This window comes from Vigna umbellata, chromosome 7, assembly GCF_029865625.1.
Source record: "Vigna umbellata cultivar VRB3 chromosome 7, Vumbellata_1.0, whole genome shotgun sequence".
NCBI lineage: Eukaryota > Viridiplantae > Streptophyta > Magnoliopsida > Fabales > Fabaceae > Vigna > Vigna umbellata.
The window spans coordinates 44,934,155-44,956,161 of NC_142171.1; the positions used below are offsets into that span (position 1 = coordinate 44,934,155).

The following is a 22,007-nucleotide window of genomic DNA, read 5'->3' on the forward strand; positions in this document are numbered from 1 at the left end:
AGAGATAATAGTAAAATTGTCCCGTTTTAATTTCAACGACCACACATTTTTTCTTCTCCTTTATCATATTTAGGATATTGAATCACTATGGATTAAATAACTTAAAATGAAATAAATAAATAAAATTTAAAAATGTCAGGAATAAATATGTAAATTCTTACGAATTACCATGTTTCTTTTTTCTTTATTTTTATTGAAAGCACACATATAACTATACATTTTTCTCTCTCTATTTTCACTCTATTTCACTTCAACCAAATAAGATTTTCACTTTCTGTTTGATTGAGATTCCTTTTTTTCCCATCCATTATTTTCTTTCAATAAAAAGACAAAGAAATTTTCAATGATCCTAATGTATTAACATGTTTTATTCAATTTATTATATTTTGACTAAATATTTATTGAATTAATCATTTTTATTTTATCTAGATGCAATCTAGTGGACAAATAAGACTTGAATTTCACATGACAGATTGAATTGAATAATGATACTTTGACAACATTTTTTAAAAACATTTTAATATCATCTACATGTTATTATGTGATTGGTCCATGTTGGTGTTTATGATTATTATTATTATTGATTGTGGAATAATTTTGAACTAATCACATAATGACACGTAGATAATGTTAAAATGTTATCAAAAAAATGTTATCAAAATATCATTATCCGATTGAATTAGAACTGGTACGATACTTGTTTTACATGTTTGGTGCTAAATTACCATCAATATATATTTTTTTTAGCTGTGTGAGGGTATAAGTGAAAAATATACCTATATATTGTGAATGACTAATATATTCTAAAAATCTTGATTGGTGTTCACCGTGAAGTCCTTAACTTAAATGTTTTAATTTTGAAGGTAAATTGTAAACTAGGAAGGTGTGAAATGTAGCGTAACTTAATTGTTTAGAAAATGAAAGTTGTATTTTAAGTATGATACTTAAGCCATGACATCATTGAGGTAAGTTGTATTTTAAAATTTAATTTAACTCTAAATTAGTTACCAAGATATATTAGGATAATTTTTTAAATTAATTAACAAGATTGGCTAGTATACTTTTGAGACTGATTTTTTAAATTGAGTTATAAATTTTGAGATTCATCCTTAAATTAATTGCCTCAATCCACATTTAGACTAATCTCTCGAATTAACTAACAATACTAAGTAGTTGTGGAATAAATGTGAGATTAACACTTAATAATAATAAATATAAATTAATTAATTAATAATAATTAAAGTATAATTGAATCACAACTAAAAAAAATAAAAGTTAATAATAATAATTATTATTATAAAACACATTTATGACCTGACTTAATACATTATGTTCAAATTCTTATTGATTTAAATATTAAAATACCTTATTAAAAAAGTCTCAAACAAATGAAACAGTGAAATTGGACAAACATGAGTACTATTTTAGAAATTTAAAAATACTTAAAAAATCCGGAGATTTTGTAAAATATAAGTGATTGTTTGACCTAAAAATAGTTACCATTTTTTTTATTAAATTATAAAATTTAAGAATAAATTTATATATAGTTTACTTCTAACAAAACCATTTCTTACTTTAAGAATTGAATTAACAATCTCACGTACGGGCAACATTGATGATCGTTTATCCTTTAATATTTTTAATAAGCACTTATATTTTTAATTTCTTACTATGGAATTTCATATGCATTATTATTTGTATTTTTAATGAAAATCAACAAATCAATATTCCAAAATTTTTATTTGTATTTTTAATAAAAATTAACAAATCAATGTTCCATCTTTTCCCAAAAACTAATAAAGACACGTTTTTATCACACCAGATTAATACAATTTTAGAAAAGCTTATAAAATAGGTAGCTTTTGTTAACGACTACTTTGAAAGTATAATGATAAGAGAAACATGCTTTTCCTTTTAATATTTGTGTAGATATGTTACGCAATTATTTTTAAGCAGAGAAAATATTCCACCACCAATTTGTATTAATTTTAAATGATAATCTTGTTATTTGTTAAAAAAAAACAAAACACTTCAATATGCGAATGACAAAAACTGTATTTTCCTTCATAATAAGAGAAACATGTTTTTCCTTTTAATATTTGTGTAGAAATGTTACGCAATTATTTTTAAGCAGAGAAAATTTGTAGTATATTACCAATTTGTATTAAATTTGAATGATAATTTTGTTATTTGTTAAAAAATAAAAAATAACTTTAATATGCGAACGACAAAGAAATCATATGTATTTTCCTTATACAATAGTAATAGTTGAAATACAAGTTGAATTAAAATTTAATATTTATAATTATAAATATTTTAAAGAAAATAATTTGCATTTTAAAATGTAAAATTTAAAAGAACATCACATGTCACAAGATTAAATCGTGTCCCCATAATTAACTTGTCAAACTTAGCTCTTAATCTTCTCTTTTCTATATGATATAATATTAATAATATTAATAATATTAATAAAGGAGAAAGGAAGAAATCACCTTATAAAAAATAATATACTTAATTAAAACTTAAAATTTTTGATAAATTTAACTATTTTTAGTTGAGTTTATATTATTTTTTATTAAATATTAAAAGAAAAATATTTTTTAATTGAATTTTATCTATTTAATTTTTTAAAATGAGTGACTTTATTTTTATCTTACTTTATTGTCTTGCTTATAGTTGTCTTTAAGTATTATTTTGTATTAATATTATACTATATTCCTTCATATAACAAATTAAGCAAAATATTAAGGAATTTTATGTCTTTATACTAATGGATTGGTGAACTTTTTCATAACAATAGTATAAGAGCTTTACAACAAATCTAATGTCTCGAGTTTAAACCTCGTGGAGAACCTATTCCTATAAATAGGGAATTTTGAATTCACATATGGTCAGTCTATAAAAAAGAGATTTTTGTTAAGGAATTTTATGTCTTTGTTAATTTTTCATTTTATTTTTCTCTTTGTTTTGTTTACCCTCATTCAATACTTTTTTGTTTTCACTTCATACTCAATCTCATTTAACACTTAGTTCAATTTTATACTAATTTCATAATTTATCAATTATCACATAATATATTAAAAATATTAAATTATAAAAATTCAATTAAAACTATAAATTTTTTTAGTACTAAATAAGTATTATTTTTTAATAAAAACTCAATTTAAAATATCTAAATATATTCAAATTTAAAATTTAATTAAACCAAACATAATATTACCAAATTACATGAAAGTCTTGGCGTAGGACTCAAGTCCAATCCACGAACCATGTAGAATATTTGCTGGGCCGAAAATGCAACAAAAGTGTTCTATTTTCTAAAACGACGTCGTCTGCACGGTCTAAAAAACCAAACAAACACCCGCTTCCTCACTCTGTTATTATTACAGGCACAGCCGGTACCGTACGGTAATGATGTTGATGCAAACCAAAAAGCTGTTTCCATTCAGTCAGTGTTTTTTTTCGTATTTTTTTCTTTCACTTTTTAGAACAATCTCAGTAGTAATTATATCACATTAATCATAATTGCTCTCTGTCGATTTTGAAGGTGAGGGAGTGGAAATCTGAGAGGGTTTCGCGGCAGCGGCAATGGCGGAGCAGAGTAACCGCTGGAGCTGGAACATCACCGGCTTCGAGCCGTGGAAGTCGACGTCGACGTCTCCTTCGCCGGAGCAAAACGATCAGAAACCATCTACACCGTTTGCGAGAAGAAACTCTACCTCCTCGGTTCCTTCGCACTCCATGGCTTCCAAAGTTGAGGAATTAAGAGACAAGGTTAAGGTAATGCGTTTTCATTTCCACGTGTATCGCATTCTTCTTCTTTCGAACTATTTCGGCGAGAGTTCCAGTGGTTTCTGCTTCCGCATCGGTTATCTATGCACTTTGAATTTCATGATTTTTTTAGAGAATTTTAGTGACTGTTAGTGGAGAGGATTTGACTGTGAAGTAGGTATGGAATCGGAAGAATATTTAACTTGCTGTCTAGGAAATTGTTTGCCTTACACGACCTTGAGTTCTGGCAAAGGTGACACGTTGAACACTTTTTTGATCATTCCATATTTCAAAAAGGAAAAACAAAACAAAAGAAACGGCGTGTTGACGAAAGAAATAAGACTTACCTGCTTACTAAGGTTTCATTTCTAAAACTTGTCTCATTGTGTGTAATGCATTTGGAAGAAGATAGCCAAATGTACGCGTTTGATTGTTGCCTTGAATGTTTCTTCTTCCAGTCGAAAGCTGTTTGTGTTGTGTTAGGCAACAAGATAGAATTTACAAAGGGAATGTGAGCTAAGAAGGGATTCACTGTCCCCATCGAAACTGGCAAGTCAGAGTGTCTAGAACATACTCCTAGGTGGTAATTTATCACAGCCGTTGCTTGAAAACTACGTCAAGCAGTTTCAGTCTGCATTAATTAAGATTCCAGGATCAATCAACATGAATTAAATTAGAGTATTCAGATTACAAAGGAAAATGTGTGGAGAGAAGGGATTCACTGTCCTTACTGAAACAGGTGTATCAGAGTGTTTAGAGCATAGTCGTTGGTGGTAATTTCTTTCAGCTGTTGCTTGACTCTATCAATCAGGTTCAGTCAGATTAAATTACGATTCCGGATGAAAATGCCAATTTTTTTTTTCTTTTCCTGACAGTTTTATTGCATGGTTTGAATGAAGGTGGACGTCTGGCTTCTATACGTTTTTATGTCTTCAAAATCTGCATTGAATCTGTTAGAGTGAGGAGATTAAAATATCATCTCAATAAGTGCCAGAACTGGACATTATAAAATACCTAGCATTTATTTTATCGAAACTATCACTTGTCTAATATTAAAGTGACAATGTAAAAATATTCTGCCAATACAAATAGTTTCAAGCTAGTTTGTGGATTTTTTTAGCGAAGAAGTAAAATCAAACCTTTTTCTCTTTAAAATTTGTGCTAAATCAACAGCAATTCAATACATAAAAGCAAATTAGATTATTTTCTGTGAAGAAAAGATGTTATCTATCCACAAATATATGTGTATCATTTTTCTACTTGTAGTAGTGCTCAAATTTTCCTGCATTTATGGAAAACCTTTTCTACGTTCGAGTTCAAATTATTTTTGAGTGGTTCATACCATTCCATGTTTGGTTGGCATTATTTTGGAAATTAATTGCTGTCTTTTTGACAAGCTTTCTTAGGAAATTGTTTGAAAGTATTTATTTTCTAATCGTGCCAAATATATAGTAGTATGATAACATTTTCCCTAAGAACAGTGATTCCAGATTCAATAATATGCGAAAATGATTATTTTCTAAAACACTTTATTTGAATTGTGCATAATTTGCTTATTTGTTACTATGCACATAAGACAAAACTAAACGGTTAGATAGCTGTTTTTTTCCTTAGTAATTGTAGAAAATTGAGTAATTGTCTCTTTGGCTAGCAATGCCATGTCATCAGAGTCTATGAATTACTTTTTTAACTTTTATTCATACACTTTGCAAACTAATAAGTGTTAATTGGAGCGGTTCAGATTACGTAGTGGGTGAAGTTCTCAATACACAATAGAGAATGCAAATGAAGCAAACTATTGATAAAACAAAATATAAACTTAATGGGGCATAAAGTCTCTTAGATTCTTGAGTGAACTTTACTTAAGTGGAATATTGCAACTTGCATGATCTTACTGCTTGGTAGTTCTGTAATGAAGAAGGAAAAAATGTGGTCTTTCAATTTCAATATTATGAATTTATATGGTAGGCATGTTGGGAGAGTCTGTTAGACCATAATAAAAACTTTGGAAGATAAATAGTTTAAGATTGTTTTCACTGCTAATTCTGAAGGTTTGACTATTTGACGTGCAAACAGTGAACACAGATCTTGTTAGGAATAAAAGAGAATGAGTTAGACACGTGTGAGACACGTGTAAGGAGAGTAATATGTTATAGTTGTTAGAAGAGAGAGAAGGTATAAATAATAAACTAAGTAGGGGGAGAGGGGGATCGGAGAATTTGTTCAGACTGGATATTTTCCAGAGGAGGAAGGTTAGGCTTCCTTGGGGTGATTCTTGTATTCTGTTTCACTCATTCATCATTAATACATATATACATACTTTTCCATTCTTTATTCGAGAGTTGTGGTGAGAAGAGAGTCTTGATTAGGTTATTGGCATAAAGTAACCCAACAGATCTTTATGTAAAACAGTATAAGTTATCCTCTTCTGGGTTACATAACGTCATGCATAAAATTTAAGGGAAAACATACTGTGTCGAACAAATTAATGTGAAGATGACTTTTAAACAATCCATACTTGTAATAAAACTTGGTAGGAGAAGGGTACATTACTTAATGTTTTGCAAATACTTGGGTATGATTGGGTTGATGCAGAGTTTGAGCCAGATGTGGTAGCCTGGTAAGTATTCGGCCCAGAACTCCATGCTGTCATGTACCAAAGAAAAGGATGATTAAAACATGTTTTTTTTCTTTTCTTGAGTATCTTTTATACGCTTTAAATCAATTTTATGTTCTTATAATTACTAGCTAGTTTTGTTGGTTGGAATATATGTGTTGTAATTAGAGAAAATATCTTTAGAATCTTCTTAATTAGATGAAATAGATATATAATCTTTTATTTTATTTTGTTTTCCTACCCCTATTTCTCTTTTTAGGATAATTAGATTACTATAAATAGAGGATACGAGAATGTATTTTTAATAAATTAGTCTTATTTTCAACTTGGTATCAGAGCTCCCGATCTTGGGGCTCCGTTCCGCTGCAACAGTCGCACCGTCGCCGCTGTCTGACCATCGCTGCTGCTGCCGTCGCCGGTTGGGGTCTTTGATAGGGTAGAAAGGTGCGCCCAACACCGGCGACCACAATGCCGAAAGTCGCTCTGTGAGAGGAGCCGTCATGCGCCGCCACGCGCCTCCACCGTCGCCGGCGTGTGTTGCCCACACGCCCACCTCCAGCGAGACCCACTCGCCGCCGCCGCCACAGGCAGGGTCGCCGGAGCCTCCTGAGTCTATTCATGGGGTCGGTGACGATCCGTTTGGCCTATATTTGAGCAGATCTGAGTTTGAAGGTTTTGCTCCTCTTCTCGGTGTGACCCACACACCGTCGTCGTCTCGGAAAAGGACACCGAAGACTCCTAGTTCTGTTCTACAGGATGTCTGAAGTAAAAAGTATTCCTTTGCGGATACCTAATGACCTACCAAATATAGGAGGTACCTGTCGGTTGGATGGTCAGAATTACTTACAATGGAGCCAATTTATTCGAAGGGTTCTCAAGGGTAGTTCAAAACTTGATCACATAGATGGGGAAGGACCAGGACTAGACGACACTCATTTTTCAATTTGGGACAATGAAGATTCATTAATTATGACTTGGATGTGGCAATCCATGATTCCTGAGATAAGGAGAAATTATATGTTTCATTCTTCTGCAAAAAAAAATATGGGATGATTTACAGAGTGCTTTTTCTTTAAAAAAGGATCTTGCTACATACTATGACATTGAGAACAGGATATTTAATACAAAACAGGGCTCCCTTTCCGTATCAGAATATCACGGAATCCTGAATGGTCTTTGAATGGAATTCGATCAGAACCAAACAATAAAGATGTGTAAAACAGATGCTACCGCTCTTGCTGAATTCATTGAAAGGGGAAGAATCTTTAAATTTCTCCAGGGCCTGAATCATGAGTACGACCCAATCCGAGTTCAGATTTTTGGAAGAGAAAAATTACCATCCCTGTCAGAAGTTTTTTTTATGATAAGAGGAGAAGAAACTCGGAGAACCGTCATGCTTAATGGAGGGATCTCCAACGCAGGCTCTGCCATGACAACTGGAAACGGAGTCCACAAGGGAACAAATGCTGGGGGAAAGACGTTTGAAAAAGGTACTTATGGGGACTATTGTTCATACTGTAAAAGATCTGGACATACCAAGGAAACATGCTTCAAACTCCATGGAAGAAAGAATGTTCTCGAGCGCCTGGGAAACAACAAAGGGTCTACTAAAAAATGGGTAAATCCTTTGTAATACTTACCTCCTCCTCATTGATATCTTCAGGAATCCTCACCTCCGGATTAGACAATCTAGTTCCATTGTAACACCTCAGAACAGCAAGCCACCAATCAATCTAGTTCTTCACAGTCTAATCCACCACCACCACCAGATCTTGATATGAAAGCTTATAAGGAGAAACTCGAGCGCTTGGAAGCAATGGTGGAATCAATGAGTAAGCCCTCTAGATCATGTATTTTGTCCATAGAAGGTAAGATTTGTCTCAATACTGTTGGTCATGTGTCTCAAGGTATTTGGATCCTTGATTCGGGTGCAACTGATCATATGACACCTTTTAGTGGGTCTTTCGACTCATGCTAAAAGCAATAAAGCACAACTTATTATAGTTGCGATTGGTCAAGGTATACCTATATGCGGCTCTAGGAATATAATTTTGGACTCATCTATTATATTCAAGGATGTTTTACATGTTCCTCAATTAGCTAATAGTCTTATCTTTGTGCAAAAACTCAAAGGATTTAAATTGTTCAGTAACATTTTTTCCAACTTATTGTGTTTTTAAGGACCTTGCCATGGGGAAGACGATTTTAACTGCTAAGGAGCAAAGTGGGTTGTATTTTTTAGAGTTTGATGACCAAAGCAACACACAAATTATGAGTCAACAAGCTACATCTGAGATGTGGGCAAATTCCCAAATATGGCTACATCATCAAAGGCTTGGACATCCTTCATTTAGTCTTATCAAGTCCTTGTTTCCCCCATTTGTTTACCAAAGAGTCTGTTGAGTCTTTTAATTGTGATATTTGTCGATTTTCAAAACACCATCGAGCATCTTATCCTATTAGTAATAAAAAGAGTATTTCTCCATTTGATTTAATTCACTCTGATGTTTGGGGTCCTGTCATAGATTCTATTTTCGGAGCCAAATGGTTCGTTACCTTTATTGACGATTGTACCCGTGTCACGTAGACATACCTTATGAAAAATAAATCCGAAGTTTTTCAAATTTTTGTTAATTTTTTCTGTCTTGTCCAAAATCAATTTGGAAAAAATATCAAAAGAATTAGGTCTGATAATGGTACTGAATATGTGAATCATGAATTTCTCAATTTTTTGTCTCATAATGGTATTGTTCATGAACTAACCTGTGTTAACACCCTTCAACAAAACGGGGTTGCTGAAAGAAAGAATCATCATCTTCTTGAAGTAACTAGAGCTCTTCTTTTTCAAATGTCTGTTCTAAAAAATTACTAGGGAGAAGCTGTGTTAACTGCTACATATCTCATCAACAAGTTACCCACTCGTATCTTAAATGGCATTAGTCCTATAGAGTCTCTATTGTCTTTTGTTCTTTCTTCTTCCCTAATAACGAGTCTACCTAGTCGAGTCTTTGAATGTGTTGTTTTTGTTCACTCTCATCATCCTAACTGTGGTAAATCCCAGAGCTCTTAAATGTGTCTTTATTGGGTATCCTTCTAATAAAAAAGAGTACAAATGTTATCATCCTCAGAGTCATCGCGTCTTTATCATCATGAATGTCACCTTTCATGAAACACAATCCTTTTATGTCAGTCCACCACTTCAGGGGGAGAAAGCACTTGAAGTGGATGAACTCTCCTTCTTGTCATTACCATGTTTGTCTTTGCAGGATGCCCAAGACCTAAGCAATGAAGCTACCATAGTCCACAGTGAGGAAGAAGACAAATGTTTTGGCAAATAATATGAAAGAAGAAAACAACCCACTTTGACTCTTGAGCAAGAAAAATTGTCTAATCCGGAGGTGAGGATCCTTGAAGATATCAATGAGGAGGAGGTAAGTATTATTGAGGATTTACCCATTGCATTGAGAAAGGAAAGAAGATCATGTGCTAAATATCCTATTTCTCAGTATGTTTGCACTAACAATCTCTCTAATAAGCACAAAAGTTTTATTGCTGCCATTGATGTCACATAAATTCCTACCTCAATCCAGGAGGCCATGAAAATTGAACATTGGAATCAAGCCATGAAAGAAGAGATGAATGCATTAGAAAGAAATTCAACTTGGGAGATTGTTGATAAGCCAAGAGACAAGAAGGAAGTAGGGTGTAGATGAATATTCACAGTGAAACATAAGGCATATGGGACAATAGAAAGATATAAAGCTAGATTGGTGACAAAAGGATATACCCAAACATATGAGATTGACTATGAGGAGACATTTTCCCCAGTGGCAAAGATGAATACAGTTCGAGTTATTCTCTCCTTGGCTGCCTATTTTGGATGGGACTTACACCAGCTAGATGTGAAGAATGCCTTTCTTCATGGAAATCTAGATGAGGAAGTGTACATGGAGATTCCCCCAGGGTTTGAAGTGAAAAATGAAAGAAACAAGGTATGCCTCCTGAAGAAAGCATTGTATGGTCTTAAGCAATCCCCTAGAGCATGGTTTGGAAGATTTACAAAAGCAATGGTTTCCTTGGGATACAGACAAAGCCAAGGAGATCATACTCTATTCATAAAGCACTCTTCTACTGGTAAACTCACTCTATTACTTGTCTATGTGGATGATATGATTATTGCAGGAGATGATGAAACAGAAAAATTGGCATTAAAAGATAAATTGGCAGCTCAGTTTGAAATGAAAGACCTAGGAAAACTCAAATATTTTCTTGGAATAAAGGCTGCCTACTCCAAGAATGGAATTTTCATCTCCCAAAGGAAATATGTACTTGATCTCCTCAAAGAAACAGGAAAGCTGGGATGTAGAACCTCAACAGTTCCTGTAGAACAGAATCACAGAATTGTAAGTGAAGAAAGTGCTCCTGTAGAGAAGGCCCAATATCAGAGATTGGTGGGAAAACTGATTTATCTATCACACACAAGACCAAACATTTCTTATGCTTTGAGTGTAGTGAGCCAATTTATGCATGATCCAAGAGAGAGACACATGCAAGCAGTTGACAAAATTATCCAATACTTGAAGTCAAGTCCAAGAAAGGGGTTATTATTCAAAAGGGAAGACAAATTGACTATGAAGCTATATATTGATGCTGACTATGTAGGTTCTATTACTGACAGAAAATCTACTTCTGGGTATTGTGTATTTCCTGGAGATAGTATGGTAACATGGAGAAGCAAAAAGCAAGATAGAGTATCCCCTTCTAGTGCAGAAGCTGAATTTTGAGCCCTTGCTCAAGGAATGTGTGAAGGACTCTGGATGAAAATCATTTTGGACGATCTTAAAGTCAAAGTGGAGAACCTGGTGCAACTACACTGTGACAATAAGTCTGCTATGAGCATAGCCCATAATCTAGTACAGCATGACAGAACCAAACACATTGAAATTGACAGACATTTCATCAAAGATAATCTTGACAGAGGATTTGTGTTTACCATGGTTATCAAACTCGCGAGTTAACTTGTTAAATCGGTCAAGTTTACGAGTTCACTCGGTGCTTTCGAGTTAACTCGTAAGCAAACTCGTTTTTGGTGTGGGATCGGTAGACTCGGTGATAGGCATGTTAAACTCGCCTAAAATCGCGAGTTGGGTTCCGATTTTGCGAGTTTGAGAAGAAATTTTTTTAGGGCTCACCAGATTAGGTTTTTTGAGCTTTTGTTGAATCGATTCACTCACTGCTTTCATTCTCACTATTCATCTCCTTTCTCGCGCTCTCGCCGTCAATCTCATCGTTCGATCTCGCCTCTGTTGCGCTGTCGTTCATCAGGTTCGCCCTTTATCCTGTGGTCGATCTCGCCTTCCGTCATGCCTTCCTTATTGTCGTTCGATCTTGCCTTCGTTCGCGCCGTTCGTGTCGTCGCCATCGATCTCGCCGTTGCCGTTGATCTCGCTGTCGCAGTCGATCTCACCGCCGTCGTCTCTGACCGTCACTCTCAATTGTAGAGCTCACGGGTTGTGTAAATGTAAACCCTCTGCCACCTATGCTGTTGGTGATGTTTAAATTGATTTCATGTTTTATTACCAAAGCATTTTACAACACAATATTAATGGGTTTCATTTTATAGCACTGCACCATTCATTTTATTTTTCAAAAATAAAATGTTACACACTGCACTGTTGAACAACCCTTGCTGCTACAATATTTTAAGCTGTTCGGCATTTTATTTTTATGTTTGTAGTGAAAGAGTTTATCTTGTTATGTCTGGAAACGCATCAAACTCGGTAGAATCTAATCCAAGTGCATTTTCAACAATTATTGAAAGTAGAAGTAAAAATGTTCTGGAAAAATGATGATGAAGATGATGAAGAGATTAGATGTAGAGACTTTGACATTTCAATTTATGTTTTACAATAATAATATTTCTATGAAAAACATTTCTTTGAATTTATATTTTTTTTCATGTAAAGTAAACTCTTACGAGTTTACGATTTGAGTTTACTGGACTCTCATGAATTTATGTAAACTCTCGAGTTTGACAACCTTAGTGATTACAACTCATGTTCCTACAGAACTTCAAATAGCATATATTTTTACAAAAGAGCTTCTTCCGGGTAGATTTCAAGATGTTATAGGCAAGTTGGGAATAATTGATATTCATTTACCAACTTGAGGGGGAGTGTTGTAATTAGAGAAAATATCTTTATAATCTTCCTAATTAGAGGAAATAGCTATATAATCTTTTATTTTATTTTGTTTTCCTAGTTTTCCTATTTTCCTTTTTAGGAGAATTAGATTATTATAAATAGAGGATACGAGAATGTATTTTTTATGGTTGAGAATAATAAATCAGTCTTATTTTCAACTATATGTTTTTTTGGTCTGCTCTCCTACTTGATCTTTGTGGATTATGGAAATTTTTGTTTTAGACACATGTTAACAATTACACCAGGTATTTTGCACAGCTTGCAAGAAATGACTACCTGCAGTTAAGACAAGAAGCAAGTGAACTTCAAGAATATTCAAATGCAAAACTTGACCGAGTGACACGATATCTTGGTGTTCTTGCGGAGAAAGCCCACAAGTTAGGTAACACTTATTTGGCCCACTTGTGGTCCATTAGATATTCAGCTATGTTTGATATTTGTCTTTTTTAGTGTTATTTCTTTTGGTTGATTGGGTCATTTATATACTCAGATAAACAACTTAAATAAATGCATGGTCAGGCAGATTTCATTCAATTAAGCTCTACAGTTATGAATGTATAAGAATGACTACCAGAAATGTCAGCTGTGCAGTATATTTGTTATAACTCTGCCGATGACACCAGTGTAATATCAGTAGCAAAAGCCTGAATACACAGATCTTATGTGAAATTCTGAATTCCTTGGAGTCCATTCATAGCATAGGACAAAATATCCCATAGTCTCTTTTTATTTTGATTTATTCATAATGGGTTTGTTATAGTAATTTAATATTTAACCATTGAAAGTAATATTTCTCTCTTTGGTTGCTACGCCATTTCATTTCAAACAAAACATTCAACCACTGTTTCTTTCTGCAGATTATTATCCTTTATTATTTTATCTCCTTGTGCTTTAACTTCACAACTTTCTTTGTAGATACAATACAAGTTTAACTAAGGGCACTTCTAGAAGAGAAAATTAAAGAAAATGAGTTTTTCAATAAACTAAAATTAGCTTATGCACAGATTAAAAATAAGAATTTAGGAAAACTATGAGAGAGCTTTTAGAAATTAGGTTATTGATAAACTAATTTTGACTTATGAAAAATTTCATTTCATTTTTCATTCTTATTTTTCTCTTAGAAATGCTTCTAGAAGCTTGTCTAATATGGCCTCAATAATTCATTAGTAGATCACTTTCACTTTCTCAATCTGAATTATGAATTGCAGTTCTTTAAAACCTATCCTTTAGATAATTTGTTGCGAAAAATATTAAAGTCCCATTTTGATTAAAGATAGTGCCAAAAGGTATAATATAAGTAAGGGTAATCCTCATTTTACAAGTTGATTTTATAGGATAAAGTTAGGCCTAAACCACTTTCTGAGATGGGACGAGAGTTTATCCTAAATCCATTAAAACGATCATTCACCATATTATACATGTACCGAGTCCAATAGTGTTGGATGTGATAGTGTATCGGAAAAACCCAAGGTCTACATTGTCTAGAGATAGTGCTAAGATACATAATATAAGGGAAATGCTCACTTTATGAGTTGATTTAGTAAGATTGAGCTTTGGCTAAACCATTTCCTAAGAATTTGAAATTGAGAATATGAAATTGAGAATATGAAATTGAATCACTCTGTCATTTACCTACATCAGGTTCAATCACCAGAAATGGAAACTAAATGAATAATGGTATGAAAGAAAGATAAGTAGGGAAAATCACTGAATTTGTGCTCTGCATCACCCAACGCCAGATCTATCTAATGAATCTTGGAAGGCAGAATCATTCTAGAGCCCATATCTGACCAAGCAGCAAACTCAAACTGGATTCACCATGAACATTGTGCCATCACCTTGTTCTTTTGCCAATAAAAACACCATTGAAGCCTAACATCTACCTCATCTCTCTTTCCTCCCCAACTTTGTCTACCTCCGACAATTGGGTCTGCAAGCTGAAGGCCAGCTACCTCTTCATCAGCATCAACAACTTTGCTAGCTGTAGTGTCATCACATAGTAATGGGTGGAAAGGGAGGAAGTTTTGGGTGATGGTTGGATAAAAGTTTCCTATAATATCCTTAAATAAATTATTTAAAATAAAAGTGATTATGAGAAATAGAGAAGATTGGGAGAAAATATCCCTTGTGTGTTTAGCATACACATAGGGTAGTTTATTTATATTGTAAGATATGGGCCAATGCCCTAATACAGAATAGACTAAGCCCAAATAACAAAAACACACATCTTAATATCTAACACTCCCCCTCAAGCTGGAGCATATAAATCATATGTTCCAAGCTTGTTACAAAGATAATCAATTCTAGGTCCTCGTAAGGACTTAGTGAATATGTCTGCCAACTGGTTGCTTGAATTAACAAACTCAGTCTTGATATCTCCGGATATGATTTTTTCTCGAATGAAATGGCAATCAACTTCAATGTGTTTGGTTCTCTCATGGAAGACAGGATTAGAGCTAATATGGAGAGCAGCTTGATTATCACATATAAGTATCATGTGAGTGACATCTCCAAATTTCAATTCACTCAACAATTGTTTAAGCCACACAAGCTCGCAAGTAGCTGATGCCATAGCTCTATATTCTGCTTCTGCACTGGACCTTGCCACAACACTTTGCTTCTTACTTTTCCAAGATATCAGGTTGCCACCAATAGAGACACAATATCCAGAAGTAGACCTCCTATCAGAAGGGGAACCAGCCCAATCAGCATCTGAATAACAAACGATTTTTGTATCGTTGTTAGGGCCATATAGCAAACCTTTCCCAGGTGATCTTTTAATATACTTCAGTATGCGAACAACTGCATCCCAATGGTCTTCACATGGGGAGTTTAGAAATTGACTCACCACACTAACTGCGAAGGAAATGTCAGGACGCGTAACAGTAAGATAGTTTAATTTACCAACTAGTCTTCTGTACCGTTCAGGATCTGAGAAAGGCTCCCCCTGATTTGGTAGGAGTTTGATGTTAGGGTCCATAGGTGTCTCAACAGATTTACAGTTCATTAACCCTGTTTCCTCCAAGATGTCTAACGCATACTTCCTCTGAGATATGACAATACCATCACTGGATTGTGCTACTTCAATACCCAAAAAATACCGAAGTTTGCCAAGATCTTTGGTTTGAAAATGATGACAAAGGTGTTGTTTCATCTGAGAGATGCCAAGATAGTCGCTTCCTGTGAGAACAATATCATCGACATACACTATTAAGTAGATACATCCAGCACTCGAGTGGCGATAGAACACTGAATGATCCGCTTCACTGCGAGACATACCAAATTGTTGAACAACACAACTGAATTTACCAAACCAGGCCCGAGGAGACTGTTTTAGGCCATATAAGGATTTGCGAAGACGACATACCAATCCAGATGACTCCCCCTGAGCAACAAAGCCAGGCGGTTGCTCCATATAAATTTCTTCATGCAAATCACCATTGAGAAAAGCATTTTTGACATCAAGTTGGTAAAGAGGCCATTGTCGAAGAGCGGCCATGGCAATGAATAGGCGAACAGAGGTCATCTTTGCCACTGGAGAAAAAGTATCACCATAATCCAAACCAAAAATCTGTGTGTAGCCTTTGGCAACCAGTCGAGCTTTCAGACGATCAATTGTACCATCAGGACCAACCTTGATAGCATACACCCACCTGCAACCAACAACAGACTTTCCAGATGGTAATTGGACAAGCTCCCAAGTTCCACTTTCCTGTAAGGCACTTAATTCATCCATCATAGCTTGACGCCAACCAGGATGAGTTAAGGCATCACCCACAGATTTGGGAATTGACACAGAAGAAATGGATGAGAGACAAGTATAAAATGATGGAGATAATCTGTGGTAATTAAGAACAGTATAATGGGGGGAAGGGTTACGGGTAGAGCGTATACCTTTACGGAGGGCAATAGGCAAGTCAGACTCAGTTGCTGGAGCCGGAGGAGACACATGAGGCGGCACCGGAAGTGAGTCATGAGGTAGGCAATTACGGCGACTATAAACCTGAAGTGGTGGAGGTGAAGGATGAGCCTGTGGTGAATGAGAGTCTAAAGAAGGAGAAGACAAAAGGGGTGGAGTATCACCAGGAGGATCACAGACAAGAGGAATATCAACAGTAACAGGGAGAGGTACAGAACTAGAAGATAGATGTGAAAAGTAAAAAGAAGACTCATCAAAAGTGACATCAGCAGAGATAAAATGACGATTGAGAGATGGGGAAAAACACTTATAGCCCTTTTGTGACCGGGGAAATCCTAAGAAGACACATTTGTGAGATCTAGGAGACAACTTATCAAGACCAGGACTAAAATCATGAACAAAACATGTAGACCCAAAAACTCGAAGAGGTAATGGATGCAGAGGGTCTTGAGGAAATAAGATAGAATGAGGGATTTTGTTATCTAGGACGGAAGATGGCATGCGGTTGATAAGATAACATGCTGTGAGAACTGCATCACCCCAAAAGCGTGAGGGTACTTGACCGTGTATCAGAAGTGTACGAGTTGTTTCAATAAGGTGTCTATTCTTGCGCTCAGCCACCCCATTTTGTTGAGGGGTATAAGCACATGAGGTTTGGTGAAGAATGCCATGAGAAGCCATAAACTGTTTAAACTGTTGAGAAAGGTATTCACGGCCATTATCACTACGTAAATGTCGAATAGAAACCCCAAACTGTGTTTTTATTTCATTGAAAAAAGATTGGAAAATAGAAAACAACTCAGAACGATTCTTCATTAAAAACAACCAAGTACATCTGGAATAGTCATCAATAAAAGTAACAAAATACTGAAAACCTAAAATGGACTTAACACGACTAGGTCCCCAAATGTCAGAATGAACCAATGAAAAGGGAGACGACGCCCGTTGTGAGACACTACGAGGAAAGGAACTACGAGTATGCTTCCCTAACTGACAAGACTCACACGACAAACTTGATAATGTGGACAACCTCGGGACAAGTTGTTGTAGTTTGGCAAGACTAGGATGACCGAACTGAGCATGAAGAAGGGATGGTGACTCCATGACTACGCCAACATGTGGAGAAGGACGAAGATGATAAAGGCCATGAGACTCACATCCTGTGCCAATCATGTGTTTCGAACTCCGGTCCTGCAACCAAACAGAATCTTTAGTAAATGAAATAACACAATTAAGAGTGCGAGTTAAACGACTAATGGACAGTAAGTTGAAGGGAGACCCAGGGACATAAAGTACATGATCAATGGATATGGATGGAAAAATATTAACAGTACCAATACCATGAGATGAGACTCTAGACCCATCAGCCATTGTTACCAAGGGTAAATTATCAGGACATGACAAGGAAGAAAACAAAGACTTGTTACCGGTGATGTGATCAGTGGCGCCTGAGTCAAGGACCCAAGGTCCGAGAGAGTGAGTTAGACCAACAAAAGGTGTACCTGTACGTGCAACAGATGCAGATGTAGTGGAACCAGAGTGCTGATGATCCTCATACCATCTGAGAAATTCGTTGAAGAGTGCAGGTTTGTCTATGGTATTAGATGAAGTAGGATGGTCTGCAGACGGTGATCGGGGAGGTGGATCAGAATTTGCCATTGCTACAGATCGAGGAGGACGTCCATGGAGAGCATAACATTTATCAATCTTGTGGCCTAACTTGCCACAATGGTCACATTTTGGACGTCCTTTACTTGGCTTGCGAGACCGACTTCGATCATCACGTTGAGCAGCCATAACAGAGGAATCATCAGTATGGGAGGATGTCTCAGTGACGGGTTTGCTCGGTATACGCAAAAGAGCAGAACAAGTAGAAGTAAAGTTGGGTATGACAGGAGAACCCAAAATCTGATCACGGACATGAGAAACATCATCAGAGAGTCCGTATAATGCCAACAACATGAAGAACTTTGATCGTTGTTCCAATTCTTCAGCAGGAGTGGAAGCAGGAGGTAATATATCATTAAAGTCATGAAGAAGGGCATGAATTTTACCCAAATAATCTGCCATGGGACCAGGATTGCGCGGACCAATAACAGTTAATAGGTCCTGACAAACACCATAAAGACGCTGAGTGTCATTGGTGTATAACAACTTCGCTTGTGCCCATACTTCTGAACATGTTTCATAGGATCGAAACATTTGTTTCAGTGAGGAGTGAATGGTGGACTTTATAACAATACATAACTGAGCATCAATTTTCATCCAGCGGGAAGTGTCATCTATGGGAGCAATAGTCACATTTTGAGTAAGATGATCTAAGTACCCCTGACTCTTCAACCAAAGTTTGATGTCGGACGCCCATGTTGCATAATTTGTGCCATCTAACTTGTCAATGGACAAGTGTACATTCACATAATTGGTATATATTGAGGGATCAGAAGATGAGCCACCAACAGAGGTGTTTGTAGACGAGGAAGACGCCATAGAGAGGGAGAAACCCTAAAAATTCAAAGTGCTCCGATTGACGCAACGACCACAGATCCGGAAAGAGGGCGAGGAGGCGATCACGGCGGTGCTGATCGGCGGCGGAAAGCTCCGGCGACGCGCCGGCACGCGCGGCGGCAGCGGCGGCAGCGGCGAATCTTGCGGCGGCGCGTGGCGGCGCGTGGGTTCTCCGATCGCCGCGATCTTCGTGCGACGGTGGTCGCCCGGCCGAGACGATCCCGATGGTGTGGTCGCCGGTCGATTCTGGAACTCCGGCGGCGGCGACGGCGGCGGCGGCGGCGGCGGCGACGGCGGCGACGGCGGCTGCGACGGCGGCGGCGGTGACGACGGCGACAGTGATAGGTGCCGGAGACCGTGGAGTTGACTGGAACTATTCCTGTGCTCTAGATACCATATGAGAAATAGAGAAGATTGGGAGAAAATATCCCTTGTGTGTTTAGCATACACATAGGGTAGTTTATTTATATTGTAAGATATGGGCCAATGCCCTAATACAGAATAGACTAAGCCCAAATAACAAAAACACACATCTTAATATCTAACAGTGATGATTGTATAATTGTCGTATATTTTTGGTTTTGGCTGTTAAAGCATTCCAACTAAAAAATGCATATGACTGTATTAGCAAATCCGTCCATCCCAATATCTGTGTGTGTGTTTGTATGTTAAGGTATATATAATTATATATTCAACATAACAAAAGATATATCTAACTCCTAAGATGTTCAAATATGATACTGATACCGTGGCCAAAAATGAATTGGTGCATTAGAGCTTTTTCTCTTAAATCTAATTCCTAGCAAGTTCAAACCAAACATGGCTTAAAGCAGTTTTATCTGAGGCATGTTTTCTTTCAGTAGGCATGAGATTTTATTTTTTTGTAAATATGATGTTCTGTGCAACAGCAATAAATGTAGTGGATGCATATCTAGTTCCATTAATTTCTTGAAGCACTTGAAGTTATGTGAAATGTGTATGTACGTACATCTACCATGTCTTTTCTTGTTAAGCCATTATGCTGATGGTTTTCTATTTTTATTTTTTGGGCTTCATCTGTGAATGTCAGATCAATCTTCGCTTGAAACTGAGGCAAGAATATCTTCTGTGATCTATGAAAAGAAGAAATTGTTCAATGACTTATTGACATCTAAAGGTGATTGCTATATGTAGCTTCTTTACTATTGATGGCTTCTTTGTATTGACTTTGTTTTTGGTCCCTTTGCAATGCTGTTTGTGTATTATGTAATATGCAATATACGTCCATTGTAATTTAAGTTGTTAATTACATGGCCCCTCTACTTTTAAGCATACTAAAATGGATGTTTTGCTGAACTGGGATGGTCCATTTAGCTGTTATATATGGTTCTATTATTTGCAGGTAACATAAGGGTATTCTGCCGAGCTAGGCCATTATTTGAAGATGAAGGTTTCTCAGTTGTTGAATTTCCAGATGATTATACCATACGAGTAAATACTGGCGATGAATCCTTGTCTAACTCAAAGAAAGAATTTGAATTTGACAGAGTTTACGGACCTCATGTTGGACAGGGTAAAATGGTTCTACTCTATATTACTATTTTTTTGGGTTGCAGGAGGAGGGACTAGTTAGGGGGTTCCAACTTCAAAATCCTGGTCCTGGTCTGCTTTGCTTCTTGCTTATATTGCCTCTTATCTTATGTTTGCAGCTGAGTTGTTCAGTGATGTTCAACCAATGGTGCAATCAGCTTTGGATGGATATAATATTTCCTTATTTGCATATGGACAAACACATTCTGGAAAAACACACACTATGGTTGTTCTTTCTGTCTTTCGCTGTGTGTGCTGGTTGTTATCCTACTCTTTCAAAAGAAATAGATATTTGGATGAGGGTCTAGAATTCAACGTTGATATAAAATTGAAATACCTCTCATTTGGGTGAGCTTAATTATTTATACATCGAGTTAATAATGCCTGATAATTTGCATCTGCAATGTTCATTCATTATTCTCAGGAAGGATCAAGCTATGATAGGGGATTATATGCTCGTTGCTTTGAGGAGTTGTTTGACTTGTCCAACTTGGACACAACTGCTACTTCTCAATATACATTCTGCGTTACTGTTTGTGAGCTCTATAACGAACAGGTCTCTTTCTTTTAACTTCCTTTGTAACTCTTTCTGGTTTAGTTTGACTTGGGATTATAAAGGTTTCACTGCTCCTTTTATGTGCTTACAGATAAGGGATCTGATCTTGGAGTCAGGGAAAAACTTGCCTAAACTGTGTTTAGCTTCACCTGAATATCTCATAGAACTAATGCAGGAAAAAGTTGATAACCCTATGGAATTTTCTAGGGTTTTGAAAGCTGCATTTCAGAGTCGAGGAAATAATCCATTAAAGATTAATGTTTCTCATTTGTATGATCTCTGGCCTATATTATGCATGGCTACATTGTAAAATGACTTTATAATTTCTATTTAATGTTTCATATGATTGATTTCTATTGATAGGATACTTTCTCCAATGATACAATATACTCTCACCGTTCCTATTCATAACACCTCATACCTAATTCACCATGATTGAGGAAAGTGGTTTAGTTAGCTGATGAAAATAAATTTGTCTTAAATTTATATTTTTGATCCAAAACTACGTGTCACCACTACTCTTCTCTATTGTCTAAGTGTTTTCTTGTACAATCTCTCTTTTCTAATGAGGGACATTTTAGTCCAAAAATAATTAATGGAAGAGACATTATGAATTGAATCTTATAAAAAACACCACTTCAAATTTGGGTCTTATAAATAGAAATAGAGGGATTAATATAATATGCTTAACCTTTTTTTAGCTTCTAGTGTTCTTTTAACACATTGGACTTTTGGCTAATTAAAGTAATATTAGGAAACAATAAATATTGAAGGCTCTAAAATTTAGATATACGGGCTTAGTAAGCAACAATATTAATTAGTTTAGCTATGTCTTAATGTTTTTCTGAATTTATCACTGCCACTATA

The 22,007-nt window shown here is 35.8% G+C and overlaps 1 protein-coding gene and 1 pseudogene across 2 annotated transcripts in view; both read left to right on the forward strand.

The window, feature by feature from the left end:
• Window positions 1-3,342: 3,342 nt before the first annotated feature.
• The window catches only part of LOC124824169 (kinesin-like protein KIN-14B), a 49,911-nt gene continuing 31,246 nt past the window's right edge, over window positions 3,343-22,007 (forward strand). For both annotated transcript variants that reach the window (XM_088093793.1, XM_088093794.1), the window contains exons 1-8: window positions 3,343-3,448; window positions 3,548-3,780; window positions 12,850-12,973; window positions 20,085-20,171; window positions 20,397-20,567; window positions 20,704-20,810; window positions 21,009-21,140; window positions 21,232-21,410. In XM_088093793.1, the coding sequence (XP_087949919.1) occupies window positions 3,589-3,780; window positions 12,850-12,973; window positions 20,085-20,171; window positions 20,397-20,567; window positions 20,704-20,810; window positions 21,009-21,140; window positions 21,232-21,410 (992 nt within the window). In that variant the 5' untranslated portion in view covers window positions 3,343-3,448; window positions 3,548-3,588. The remainder of the gene's footprint in view (window positions 3,449-3,547; window positions 3,781-12,849; window positions 12,974-20,084; window positions 20,172-20,396; window positions 20,568-20,703; window positions 20,811-21,008; window positions 21,141-21,231; window positions 21,411-22,007) is intronic.
• LOC148196377 (uncharacterized) lies at window positions 6,554-8,831 on the forward strand (annotated as a pseudogene).